The sequence below is a fragment of the Rhinatrema bivittatum genome, chromosome 3 (assembly GCF_901001135.1).
Source record: "Rhinatrema bivittatum chromosome 3, aRhiBiv1.1, whole genome shotgun sequence".
Lineage (NCBI taxonomy): Eukaryota > Metazoa > Chordata > Amphibia > Gymnophiona > Rhinatrematidae > Rhinatrema > Rhinatrema bivittatum.
In genome coordinates this window covers 594,513,772-594,527,141 of record NC_042617.1, presented here as the reverse complement: position 1 = coordinate 594,527,141, position 13,370 = coordinate 594,513,772, and the positions used below count along the sequence as shown (strand labels likewise).

General features: G+C 43.1%; 1 protein-coding gene across 4 annotated transcripts in view; it reads right to left on the bottom strand.

Moving 5' to 3' along the window:
- Positions 1 to 7,116: 7,116 nt before the first annotated feature.
- Positions 7,117 to 13,370, bottom strand: part of SNX9 (sorting nexin 9) — a 264,145-nt gene continuing 257,891 nt past the window's right edge. For all 4 annotated transcript variants that reach the window (XM_029596722.1, XM_029596725.1, XM_029596724.1 and 1 more), the window contains one exon: positions 7,117 to 12,554. In XM_029596722.1, the coding sequence (XP_029452582.1) occupies positions 12,507 to 12,554 (48 nt within the window). In that variant the 3' untranslated portion in view covers positions 7,117 to 12,506. The remainder of the gene's footprint in view (positions 12,555 to 13,370) is intronic.

Genomic DNA, 13,370 nt, shown 5'->3' with positions numbered 1-13,370 from the left:
TCTCCAATCACTCGGCACCACTCCCGTTTCTAGGGATCTGTTGAACAGGTCACACAGCGGACCCGCCAGCACATCTCTGAGCTCCCTCAGTATCCTGGGATGAACCTCATCAGGCCCCATGGCTTTGTCCACTTTCAGTTTCCCCAGCTCTTCCCATACATTCTCTACTGTAAATGGAGTTGCATCTACTCCACTCCCCTCCAGTTTCTTATTAACTAGCGATGGTCCTTCTCCAGGGTCCTCTTTAGTGAACACAGAACTGAAGTATTTGTTTAATATTTCTGCCATTTCTTCGTCTCTCTCCACACATTGATCCTTTCCACCTTTCAATTTCACTATACCACTTTGAACTTTTCTCTTTTCACTGATGTATCTGAAAAATGTTTTGTCACCTCTCTTTATGTCCTTGGCAATCCTCTCTTCCGCTTGACTTTTTGCCGTCTTGATTCATTTCTTTGTCTCCCTCAGTTCTACCAGATATTCTTCTTTGTGGTCCTCCCTTTGGGATATTTTATATTTCTTGAATGCTGTTCTTTTGGCCTTTATTTTGTCAGCCACCTCCTTTGAAAACCAGATAGGTTTCTTTTTTCTTTTGCTTTTCTTTACTTTTCTAACATATAAATTTGTTGCCTTGGTAACTGCTCCTTTTAGATTGGTCCACTGTTGATCCACATCACTCTCGTTCTCCCAGCCTTTTAGTTCTTCCTCCAGGTACTTCCCTATTTCATCAAAGTCCGTGTTTTTGAACTGCAAAACTTGGGTCTTTGTGCTTCTTTTCCATATCCTTTTTGTGATATTAAACCATACCGTTTGATGATCACTGCTGCTGATGTGGGTGCCCACCTGGACATCAGAGACATTATCTCCATTTGTGAGCACTAAGTCGAGTATAGCTCCTTCTCTCGTTGATTCCATTACCATTTGTTTGAACAAAGCTACTTGCAGGGCATCCACTATTTCTAGACTATTATTAGATTCTGCAGATGGGATTCTCCAGTCTACATCTGGCATATTAAAGTCTCCAACGATCACTACTTCTCCCTTCTTTCCTATCTTTTGGATGTCTTCAACCAGATCTCTGTCCAGCTTTTCCTTTTGGTTTGGAGGCCTGTAAACCACTCCAATAAAAATGGATGCCCCATCTTTTTTTTAGGTCGGCCCATAGTGCTTCTTCATTGCCCCATCTTCCTTGCAGCTCAGATACTTGGATATTGTTTCTGACATAAAGAGCCACTCCTCCCCCTTTTCTATCCTCTCTGTCCTTCCTTAACAAGTTGTAGCCTGGTATTGCCGTATCCCAGTCATGAGATTCCGTAAACCACGTTTCTGTGACAGCAACAACATCCGCCTCTACCATTAGGGCTTGCAGATCTGGGATTTTATTGCCCAAACTACGAGCATTTGTGCTCATAGCTTTCCAGCTTTCTTCGTTCAGTTTACTGCTGTTCCTGGATTCCTTTTGTGACCTCTTTAGTTGAGTTTTGTTATCCACTTTTCCCTTTGCATTTGTGCAAGGGAAAAGATTAGTGCCGCTGATGACAGATTCATCCAACACAGTGAGCTTTTTTCTTTGGTTTTTGATCTGGAATTTCTGTATGCATTGGGTTTCTTCTCTCTTTTTTGATAACACGTCAATCTTTTTTTCAAGAACTTCTTCAGTATTTAGTACAGAGAAGGCATTTTGTACTTGTTGCACTTGATACAGTGTGTGTCGCCGGATCACAGGTCTAATTCTTCCAGAGCCCACTGTAATACTGTTTTTTGAGTTCCTTAATGCCTTGTGTGAGTGGGGAGGGTAGAGTTGTGGGCTGCACAGCTGTCAATAATGGGTGTCCATATGTGGCAGACTTCTGTAGCCTGAATTTTAAATCCAGCTTTCTAGAAACCAGTAGATTGGAATGGGGGGGGGGGGGGGGGGGGGGGGGCGGGGTCGGGACTTCCATATTTTAGGCAGTACCACATCGAGCACCTTATTGAGACAGTAGAGCCAAGGGCTCGGCTGATACTTCTAGGATCTTTAGAATGCCAAATACCTCCTCCTGAGGGTCAGGTAACTTGCGTACTTCCACCCCAACATAATACCCAGCTTCTCCATGAACCATGAATAGATAAGGTCTGTGATGTCCTTGGAGCGGTCTAAGACAGGAGAAGGTCAGAGAACAGACTAGGCTGGAGTCTGTTCTGCTTTTCAACAGTTTAATTACAAAAAGTTCAGCAAGACAGAATGAAAATGGCTGCTTACCTCAGACGACTGACAATGCAAGAACAATTTTTCCAAAAGAGCACAGCACTCCATTACAGCTTCCTTCTTCTCCCTGGGGCCTCTCTAACTCTCTGATGGCCTCACCTTTGTTTCCCTTACCTCAGGGAAATGCCCCCACCCGAGGATCCCTTTCCTGTCTGTCTTAAGGTGGACCGAGCCAGATAGCTGGAGCCGGTCCGTTAAGGCAGTCTGAGGCTATCACAGGCAGTCTGAGGCTCTTTGTCATATACTCTATCACATTCCCTCCCTCTCAGCTCAATCTTCCTTAGTTGAGCGCCTGCCTTCAGTGCCAGGAAAAAAATAGTGGAAAGTGTTCTAAAACATCAAAATCACAGAACATATAGAAAGACATGGTTTAATGGAACAAAGTCAGCATGGCTTTACCCAGAGCAAGTCTTGCCTCACAAATCTGCTTCACTTTTTTGAAGGAGTTAATAAACATGTGGATAAAGGTGAACCGGTAGATATAGTATACTTGGATTTTCAGAAGGCGTTTGACAAAGTTCCTCATGAGAGGCTTCTAGGAAAAGTAAAAAGTCATGGGCTAGGTGGCGATGTCCTTTCATGGATTACAAACTGGCTAAAAGACAGGAAACAGAGTAGGATTAAATGGACAATTTTCTCAGTGGAAGAGAGTTGACAGTGTAGTGCCTCAGGGATCTGTATTGGAACCCTTACTTTTCAATATATTTATAAATGATCTGGAAAGAAATATGACGAGTGAGATAATCAAATTTGCAGATGACACAAAATTGTTCAGATTGTGATAAATTGCAGGAAGACCTTGTGAGACTGGAAAATTGGGCATCCAAATGGCAGATGAAATTTAATGTGGATAAGTGCAAGGTGATGCATATAGGAAAAAATAACCCATGCTATAATTACACAATGTTGGGTTTCATATTAGGTGCTACAACCCAAGAAAGAGATCTAGGTGTCATAGTGGATAACACATTGAAATCGTCGGTTCAGTGTGCTGCGGCAGTCAAAAAGCAAACAGAATGTTGGGAATTATTAGAAAGGGAATGGTGAATAAAACGGAAAATGTCATAATGCCTCTGTATCGCTCCATGGTGAGACCGCACCTTGAATACTGTGTACAATTCTGGTCGCCGCATCTCAAAAAAGATATAATTGCGATGGACAAGGTACAGAGAAGGGCTACCAAAATGATAAGGGGAATGGAACAACTCCCCTATGAGGAAAGACTAAAGAGGTTAGGACTTTTCAGCTTGGAGAAGAGACGACTGAGGGGGGATATGATAGAGGTGTTTAAAATCATGACTAGTCCTCATGATTTTAGCCAGGTTTTACTGTCATGATTTTAGCCAGGTTATTTACTGTCTTTTAGCCAGATGTGGATCGGTTATTTACTCTTTCGGATAGTAGAAAGACTAGGGGGCACTCCATGAAGTTAGCATGGGGCACATTTAAAACTAATTGGAGAAAGTTCTTTTTTTCTCAACGCACAATTAAACTCTGGAATTTGTTGCCAGAGGATGTGGTTAGTGCAGTTAGTATAGCTGTGTTTAAAAAAGGATTGGATAAGTTCTTGGAGGAGAAGTCCATTACCTGCTATTAAGTTCACTTAGAGAATAGCCACTGCCTTGTCTGAGGTGTCCAAGTCGCCTATGGTGAGGCTTTTGGCCGGTGGGGGCACGTCTCTGGGAGGCCAAGAGGGCTCTGGGAGGCTAGGGTCCTCTGGTGGAGGATGTGTCTGTGTCATCGGTGGCAGTTGCATGTGGACAAAGATGTGTAGACCCTTAAAGAATTCTACCCAGGAGAAGGATCCTGGGTCTGGATTGAAAACCACTGTGTTCCCCAGGGACCCCGTCTGAGGGAGGGTCATGCTGGGAATAGAGAGGTACTACACTTATCACCTTCCTTTCAGAAAGGGCTCCAATGATGAACTGAGTTACTACAAATCAGTGATCCAGTACTAGGTAAACTGGTGGAAAGCAAATGTTGCTTACTTGTAACAGGTGTTCTCACAGGACAGCAGGATGTTAGTCCTCACATATGGGTGACATCACAGGATGGAGCCCAATCACGAAACACTTTTGTCAAAATTTCCAGATCTTTGACTGGCCCCTACTGGGCATGCCCAGCATGGCACTAACCATGCAGCCAGCAGGGGGTCCCACTTCAGTCTTGTTTAAAAGCTACAGGTAGTGCCGAAAAATAAAATAAGAAACGTTACGAACCCAACACCGCGGGGTGGCAGGCAGGTTTCGTGAGGACTAACATCCTGCTGTCCTGTGAGAACACCTATTACAGGTAAGCAACATTTGCTTTCTCACAGGACAAGCAGGATGGTAGTCCTCACATACGGGTGAGTACCGAGCTGAGGATAACCGAGAAATGCACCAAATGTACCCAGGTGTGCGAGGCACTAGGACTGGGATAAAATTTGGCCGAGGGCATCCTGAACCCTAACGGGCAGCCGGAAGGGTGTTGGTACGTCACGTTGTAAATAGGTTACGAAGGACAGACTGTCCAAGCAATAGTGGGCTGCAAAGGTGTGGAGAGAACTCCAGGTGGCAGCCCTGCAAATGTCAGGAAGCGGCACCGATCGTAGGTGTACTACTGAAGTCGCCATGGCCCTCACAAAGTGTGCTTTAACACAGTCTTGAAGTGGAATGCCCGCTTGCTGATAGCAAAAGGATATGCAGTCCGCCAACCAGGAGGCGAGAGTCTGCTTACCCACAGGCTTCCCTAACTTGTCAGGGTGGAAAGAGACAAACAATTGAGTGCTTTCCCTGTGGGCAGCTGTACGGTCTAGGTAGAATGCTAGAGCCCGTTTACAGTCAAGGGTATGCAAAGCCTGTTCTCCTTGATTAGAAAGGGGCCTGGGAAAGAATGTAGGTAGTATAATGGATTGATTAATGTGAAACTCTGATACTACCTTAGGCAAGAACTTAGGGTAAGTGCGGAGTACCATCCGGTCCTGCAGAAGTTTAGTGTAAGGCAGATAGGTAACTAGGGCCTGTAATTCACTAACTCTGCGAGCTGAAGTGATTGCCAGAAGGAAAATCACTTTCCATGTGAGATAGCGAAGATCACAGGATTGGAGAGGCTCGAATAGTGGTTTCATGAGCCGACCCAAAATCAGATTGAGGTCCCAAGAAGGGGCCGGAGGACGCAGAGGAGGTTTGAGGTGAAGCAAGCCCTTCAGAAAATATGTTACAAGGGGTTGTACTGATATGGGTACATCCCCGACACCTTTATGGAAGGTGTCGGGGATGTACTTAAGAACATCACCTCGGTGATGCACTTAAGAACATCACCTCGGTGATGTTCTTAAGTGCCAGAGATAGTCCAAAAACCTCATGATAAGACAGGTAAAGGGGTCAAGGGACTGAGAAGAGCACCATGACGTAAACCTGTTCCATTTGTAAGAGTAAGATTTTCTCGTGGAAGGCTTCCGTGAAACAATCAGGACAAGGGAAACTGGTTCCAAAAAGTTAAGTGGCTGAAGGATTAACATTTCAACATCCATGCAGTCAGGGACAAGGCTTGAAGACTGGGGTGGCGGAGGTACCCGTTCTGTTTATGGTGATGTTTGTCTCTACGATCCCCTCAGTCCTGAGGGGGAGAAGAGGGTGTCGAAGGCCGAGATGTCATCGATGCCAGACGGTCACCGGCCGATGGTCGATGCTGGCGCGAAGTTAACTGAGCCGGTTCTGACGACGTCCATGCAATGGACGGAGTCTGGGTTTGAGCACGGAAGAGAAGTTCCATCTTCTCCATTCTGGCCTTGCGACCTTTTGTCATCATTAGGGCACATTTGGTGGAGGTCAAAACATCATGCTCTCGTCCAAGACACATAACACAGACTGTATGGGGGTCTGTGATGGACATGGTGTGATTACAGTCTGGGCATCGACGGAACCCCGACGCCATGGAAAAAATTGAGCCACAGTATGGTCAACGGCCAGTAGGCCGCGAGAGCCAAACTCGACGGTAATCGACTGAGAACGGGTAAAAAACTTACCGGAATACCGCAGCTTGAAAAAATTGAAGGAGGGGACCCCTGTGGGGCAAATTAACTTTTAGTAATTCTGTGAAGAAAATTCCTGTCAGGAATCTCTGCAGAGCTCCTTAACCGCGAGGCTACTGCTGCATGGAAAAAAAGAAGACTGAAGGGGGACCCCTGCTGGCTGCAGGGTTAGTGCCATGCTGGGCATGCCCAGTAGGGGCCAAAGTTTTGGAAACTTTGACAAAAGTGTTCCGTGATTGGGCTCCATCCTGTGATGTCACCCATATGTGAGGACTAACATCCTGCTCTCCTGTGAGAAACAATGTTAAGAACAAAATTACTGGTCACACAGATAAACATGGCTTAATGGGGAAGAGCCAGCAAGAATTTTGCAAAGGGAATTCATGTCATTAATCTACTAGAATTCCCTGAAGTTGTGAATAAGCAGGTGGATAAAGGTGAGCAGGTGGATTATAGTGATTTGAAGAAGGCACTTGGTAATTAAAAGGTCATGGGACAGGAGGGGATTGGTAACTGATTAAAAGATAGGCAACAAAAAAAAGAACTAAATGGTCAGTTTTCTTAATGGAAAGGGGTAAATACTAGTGGAGTGTCTTAGGGATCTGTAATGGAACCAGAGTTTAACTTATTCATTCACAAACTGGAAAATGGAGCAGCAAGTGAAGTGATCAAATGTATAAATCAAATCATTAATTCTCACGTCATTCACCCAACTTGCACTCAAAATTACACTATAATCATAACAGACTGATCTCCTTATTCTGTGGTTTAGCATAGGATCACAGCATTCATTTCAAAAAACATACATTTCTCAATGTAGGATCATCCCAAGAAGTTAACAAAAAACTCTAGGTCCAACAGGTATGCATAAATATTTATTATGTCCAAAAAGATTGAATTTTGTTTAAAGAAGCAATATATCTTTTTCAAAATTATTATACACTTTAATTTCTCTTAGGCACATGACCTGTGCATGCAGATGATGAAGCTGGAGGTGGACAGGGAAGCTGTATACTGTAAATTAATATAGTTTCAGAGCTTTATCTGCAAAAGCAAACCCTCTATATTTAAAAATACAGAATTCACTCGAGCATCATGATCACAGACCATAAGAAAAGAAATCTCGAGCGGGTGGGGTTTTAAAACATTTCTGTGGGTAAACTTTCATAAAACTGCCTTCCCAGCATGCGGGTAAGAGAGGGGGAGGTGGTGCCCTTTCACCCTCGTTTGGGAGAGGCATTTTGGTGCGCGGGGCAGGGAGGACGGTATTTACATGCGTCCTGATATAAATTTTCTTGGCAAGACTACCTGCACCAATTAATAGATGTAAGTGTGTGCGTGTCAGGGCAAGGAAAGGTTTGAAAACTGCAAACTTATGCCACCCCCAGACAGACATCAGAAAGTGGAGGAAGATACACAAATACAGAACCAACAGCTGCCAGGGAAACTGCTCAAAATGAGCTGCAGGTGTGGAGGGTCACATTGCATAGATTGTCTTTACATGCAGGTGAAATCCTACATTTGGTATAAAGTTTTAATCTTCACATTCTTCATGATTTGTGCATACATTTATGTTTAATGGCTGTGGCATCAACAGAAAACTACATTTAAAAAAGGGAAAAGAATTCCACATTAATAACATGAAGAAACCTTGACAAAGTGCATTTTTTCTCTCCCTTTTTTTTTGGTTTTATATTCCTCATTGACTCACGATTTAATGATTTTATTTTTAGCTAAAAATGATGAAGACAGACCAATTGGTGTAAAATAATTAAGAAAACTAGAGAATGTTACCCATCACTCACACGTAAGGTGGCTCTGAAGGTCTTAAAAACTGCCTGCATAGTATTAAAAATTGCTGGCTTACCCTTCCATCTATAACATCAGCTAAGGTATAGATGGCAATGTTTTCTTTTTGGTTTGATCTTCCTTCCTGCAGACATGGCCTGTCCCCCTTACCCATGGCAGCGCCATTTACTGAGAAGGGATCAGAGGTATCCCGGGCCACTGTTCTCAGCCACCTCTAAAGCCCAGCCAAAGTGAAAACCCTGGACTGAGAGTCACAAAATATAAAAGTACAATCAGAGGCGTCCCTGCTTCTGTCTGTCATGCATGCACCGCACAGACGTTTACCCTTATGAAACGGTTGCAACTATTAATCCCAGCCTGTTGAGATGTCAAATCTGAGATTCAGACTGGTCCAGCACAGGAATTCTAATGTAACACGAACAGACCTGCACTCTGCTTGCACTAATTGTGGATAACTGAAGTCTATTACAATATGCAATCAAATTAAATATATATCTCAATATTCTACTGCATTCTATATATCTCCATAGAAACTCTTTCTCCCACAATATTTGCTGTAAAATCATGTGTAAGAAAGTACAAACCTTTATTTGTTCACACGATTTCTTTCTATAAGTTACATTATAAATGGCAGAAATAAAAAATGCTCGACATGTTTCCATACATCACTAGTTTTTCCTGCCTTTTCTACTTCTGATCTGAGATGTGACCATGTGTTTTGTAAACATAGAAAAGAAACGGTGAGCAAATAAAGGTTCCTCCTTTCTCTTCCAGATTTGGGTTCTAGTGCCACGAGCCTTCATTTGTTACTACCCAGGAATCTTTCCCCTAGTTTAATAGCCTCTCCCTCTTACTGTTCCCGAGACTGGGAGCCATGCAGCAGGGTTCCTTCGGAAACCCTCTACCACGAGCTCTAAATCTGGCCACTAGGGGTCACCCTTAACAATGCACATGACTCCCTTCCTCAAGCAGCTGTGAACATTGACTCTGCAGCATCCCCAGCCAACCCCAGGGGGGTGGAAGGCCCGATCCAGGGTATCCTTTGCATGGCCAGCAAGGATTCTACTTTCTTTGGTAATTTTGACATTTTTGTGGATTTATCAACAGTGCACTGAATGCAAAATTAATTTAACTTTGTTTTAATATGCAAATACAGCCATACATTCATCTGTAAATCCTGCCCCACCACACCCTAATATTCTGAATAGCAGCTGTCCTTTTTCTGCATTAAAACTATTTTTGATTTAAAGATTTTATATAAATCTACTCTATAAGATGGCCAACATAGCAGATGCCACTTTGTTTATCAGAGATGCCAGTTATGGCTCACATTAAGTCTCACTTCTATATAAACCTATCCAAATAAATATCATTTAACTTAGTTTTTTTCTATTGTGTATGTCTGCAACTTACTGAAAATTTAAAGGAGAACAAAAAGATTTTTATGGGCTTTTTCTGTAGCAAGAAATGTACATCATATCCAATGATATCACTCGTAAACAAAATGGCTGCTTTTATGTCATGTATATGTAACTGAAGTAGGAATAGACCCTCCTCTGATCTGGCGTAAACATTGCAAAATGTTACAAATTTACTTGGAATATCAGTCAATCAAGCTGTTTCAAACAGGATTCAGAAAATCCTGCTTTACCCATACTGGTTTTGCTTGCTGTGAATACTGTTAGATTTGTGGTTTTCACATTTAAATCTGAAGGAGGTAAGACAGACATGATACATTTATACATCTCCCTCTGTACACACTGCTAAGATTTGGCCTTCTCTAAGTGTATGCATTATGTGAATGTGGTAAGTAGGGACCTTATTAAGTTTTAAAGGGGTGGCTAACTGGGTAATGATCTGCCCGCCCCTACGAGTGTAGAGAGCTCCAGATATGGAGAAGCAGCTACTGGCCAGACAAAGGATGCACACATACTGGGCTCCAGAGTGAGCTGCGGGGTCTGTGACCCCTGACTAAGAACTGCTGAAGGCGTGCTTGGACTGTTCTACAGGGGAAAAACCCAGATAGATGTATGTGAAAGCTTATGGCAGAATATTTCCAGGAAATGCTTCTGATTATGCTTGAAGTCTAAAAGGATAAGGAGGAAATTGCTGGACCCCACACACACAAAAAAAGTGTGTCATTATATTGATATACTTGTTTCCTCTGTTGATCGATTTCATGGACAGGAATTGAATATGTCTGGCACGACAAATCAGGTCACCCCCTTTAACTGAGACTGCTCCGAAAGCAGAGTCATATTCTCCTCTACTCTTCTGCCTCCTATGTTCTTCCTCTGACTCGCATAGAATCCACTTTAAGTGAGACTGCTCCGAAAGCAGAGTCATATTCTCCTCTACTCTTCTGCCTCCTATGTTCTTCCTCTGACTCACATAGAATCCACTTTAAGTGAGACTGCCCTGAAAGCACGGTCATATTCTCCTCTACTCTTCTGCATCCTATGTTCTTCCTCTGACTCACATAGAATCCACTTTAAGTGAGACTGCTCCAAAAGCAGAGTCATATTCTCCTCTACTCTTCTGCCTCCTATGTTCTTCCTCTGACTCACATAGAATCCACTTTAAGTGAGACTGCTCCGAAAGCAGAGTCATATTCTCCTCTACTCTTCTGCCTCCTATGTTCTTCCTCTGACTCACATAGAATCCACTTTAAGTGAGACTGCCCTGAAAGCACGGTCATATTCTCCTCTACCTCACCATAGAATCCACTTTGACTGGACCTTGTAAGGATGAAAGAGCCGCTGGATTTGCACCGACCGATCTAAGGGATTCCAGAGCTCAGCATCCACAGAATAAAGTTTTGCTTCTTCGGATATCCTCTGTTTTTGGGGAGTAACTGAGTAAAGATCACTTTAACAGCAACCTCTTACAAGTTCAATAGCACAGTAAGCGCTGCTTTTATAAGTGGCAAACCAGAAAGATATGGGTAATTACAATTTATTTCTTCTTTTTCAGCAGCTCATTATAAAGTTAAAAATATATATATATTTTTTTTTAGCATACTGGTTAAAAAAATAAGGATAGAGAATGGCAACTTATGTATGTCTCTGTCCCTCCCAATAGCTCACCCCAAACCCTATGAAACGCAGGTCACTAAACCCAGTCATCCTGTTAGGAAGACATAGCTCCCACTGGCATATATCTTTCTCTGTGAAAATATTGGGGTGGTGAATCAGAAAACAAGCCAAGTACTGAATTAAAACAAGTCTCAGTTTTGTACATAGGGTGATGGATAAAATCTTCTTGTGGCAAAAAAAAGGATACTAGAATCTGAGAAAAAAAGACAATGTGATTATTTAGAGAAGTCATATGTTTAGAATGGACTCTGTTTTCAAAGAGTTGTTTTGCTTTTTACATTCCATACTGTGAAAACAAGGCCCCATTTTTAAATCCTCAGAAAATAAACATGTGGATATACACAAATATTGAAGAAAAACATAAGCAGTGGCATTATAAGAATTGCTGAAATGTACATGTGTTTAACTAAACTGTAAGGAAAATGGAAGAGCTCGTTCTGAGAAGCTAATCTACGTCTTTAATTGTCAGAAATCAGCTGGACTACAAAGCACAAATGAATAGTTACTTTAACTGTGCCCCCAACCCCCTTACACATTAGCCTGACAACTTTTCTCTGATTCAAAAATATGAAAAATAGATAAATGCTGACTTTGGCAAGTAAAATGTGCTTCCTGGTTATTTTTCCTGAAAGCTGCAGTAAATGCATCTCATCTGTGCTGTCGCATCCCAGCAGTATCTCCCCTTACTCGTGCAAGAGCAGGGTCCTGAGTGCTATCCAACTCAAGCAAAGGTTTATCAGACCGCCTAAGAAATGTAAACGTTACGCCGGCACGGTACAGTGCAAGCGCGTCGACAAGCACTTCAGTCACTGAAGAGACAGGCACTTTTTTAAATGGTTGCTTTAAGCCGGGGGAAAGGCGCACTCAACAGGGTAAGCAAGGTTAACTTCTGAAAAGCGATGACTGGGAAGCCTAAGCCACTGAGACGGCAGGTACAGAGTCTGCTGCCTAATGAAGAGTCTCGTCTATGCCCACCTTGTTTACGTCTGACCGTGACATCAGCAGGAACAAATCACATTCCATCTAAAGTACAAATCTATGGCTTTACAGATTAGTGTTCTTGAGTTTCATCCCAACCACCAAGTATCTTTCACCATCAAAGACAGGAGGGAAGGTGGGGAAGAAATGATTTAAAAAAATGAAACACAAATACTGTATTGCTCGCTTCTGGAGAATTTATGAGCTAGGCAGCTTGCCTTAAACACATTTTTACATAATTCGTCAAAATTCTAAAATATATTTTTGGTTGGCAAAGATGAAAAGGCTGTTTCATAGTTTCGGTGAAAGGTCAGGGCGAAGTGCTTTCAAACATCTCTGCTGATTCTCTCCTCCTCTTGTCCTACATCACGGGAAAGCGGCCAAGAGCCTGCCTCAGTTTCTCTGCAATCTGGAAACAAAAACAAGGACTGGTGACTTCCTCCCACTCACCCTACTGCGATCTAGCGGCGATTGTAAAGGAGGAACGAAAGAAAACAACCTCCAAGCAAGTAAATGTATACAATAAGGATGGGCAGGGATAAAAAGTTAATTTTGTTTTTCGGTTTGTTTTGGGGAGTTTTTTCCTCCCATAAATTATTTCGTTTAATTTGTCTCTTTCATTTCAAAACAACAAATCAAAAATTTAACACACCAAAAAAAAAGAAGGAGGAAATGGCACCTCCCAAAGCCTTCCAACCTCAATACTCATTTCTCCCACCTGGAAAAATGCCAACACAGGATTTCCTGGCCCCCACTTACCCAGTTTGGTGTAGATCTAATGGTGAGGCCTAGGCCAAAGCCTCAGCCTGCGAGGCTGCAGTAGGTCACCACGACCTCTGCTTACGCTTTATCCCAACACCTCAGCCCGACACCGGGGTCTTGGCCAAAGCCTGGGCCCAATGCCGGGGCCTGGTCCTCCAGCCTAGGTCAAGGTCCATCACCAGGATCCAGCACTGAGGCTACATCCCAACGCCTGGCCAGAGCAAGGGCCTGGTTCACAATGTCTGAGTCTCAACCCAGGCCAGGCCCAATGTCAGGCCTCCAAACATTGCCGAACAGCAAAATGGCACCCTCTACTGACCCCAGCAGACAGCATCATCACCAACAAGAAGAAAGAAGACCCCAAACGAAATGAACTGGCCCTTATTCGCTGCATTTTGCAAATTCAGTTACAACGAATGCACAACCCTACTGCTACATTTCAAACATATGTGTATTTGAGTTG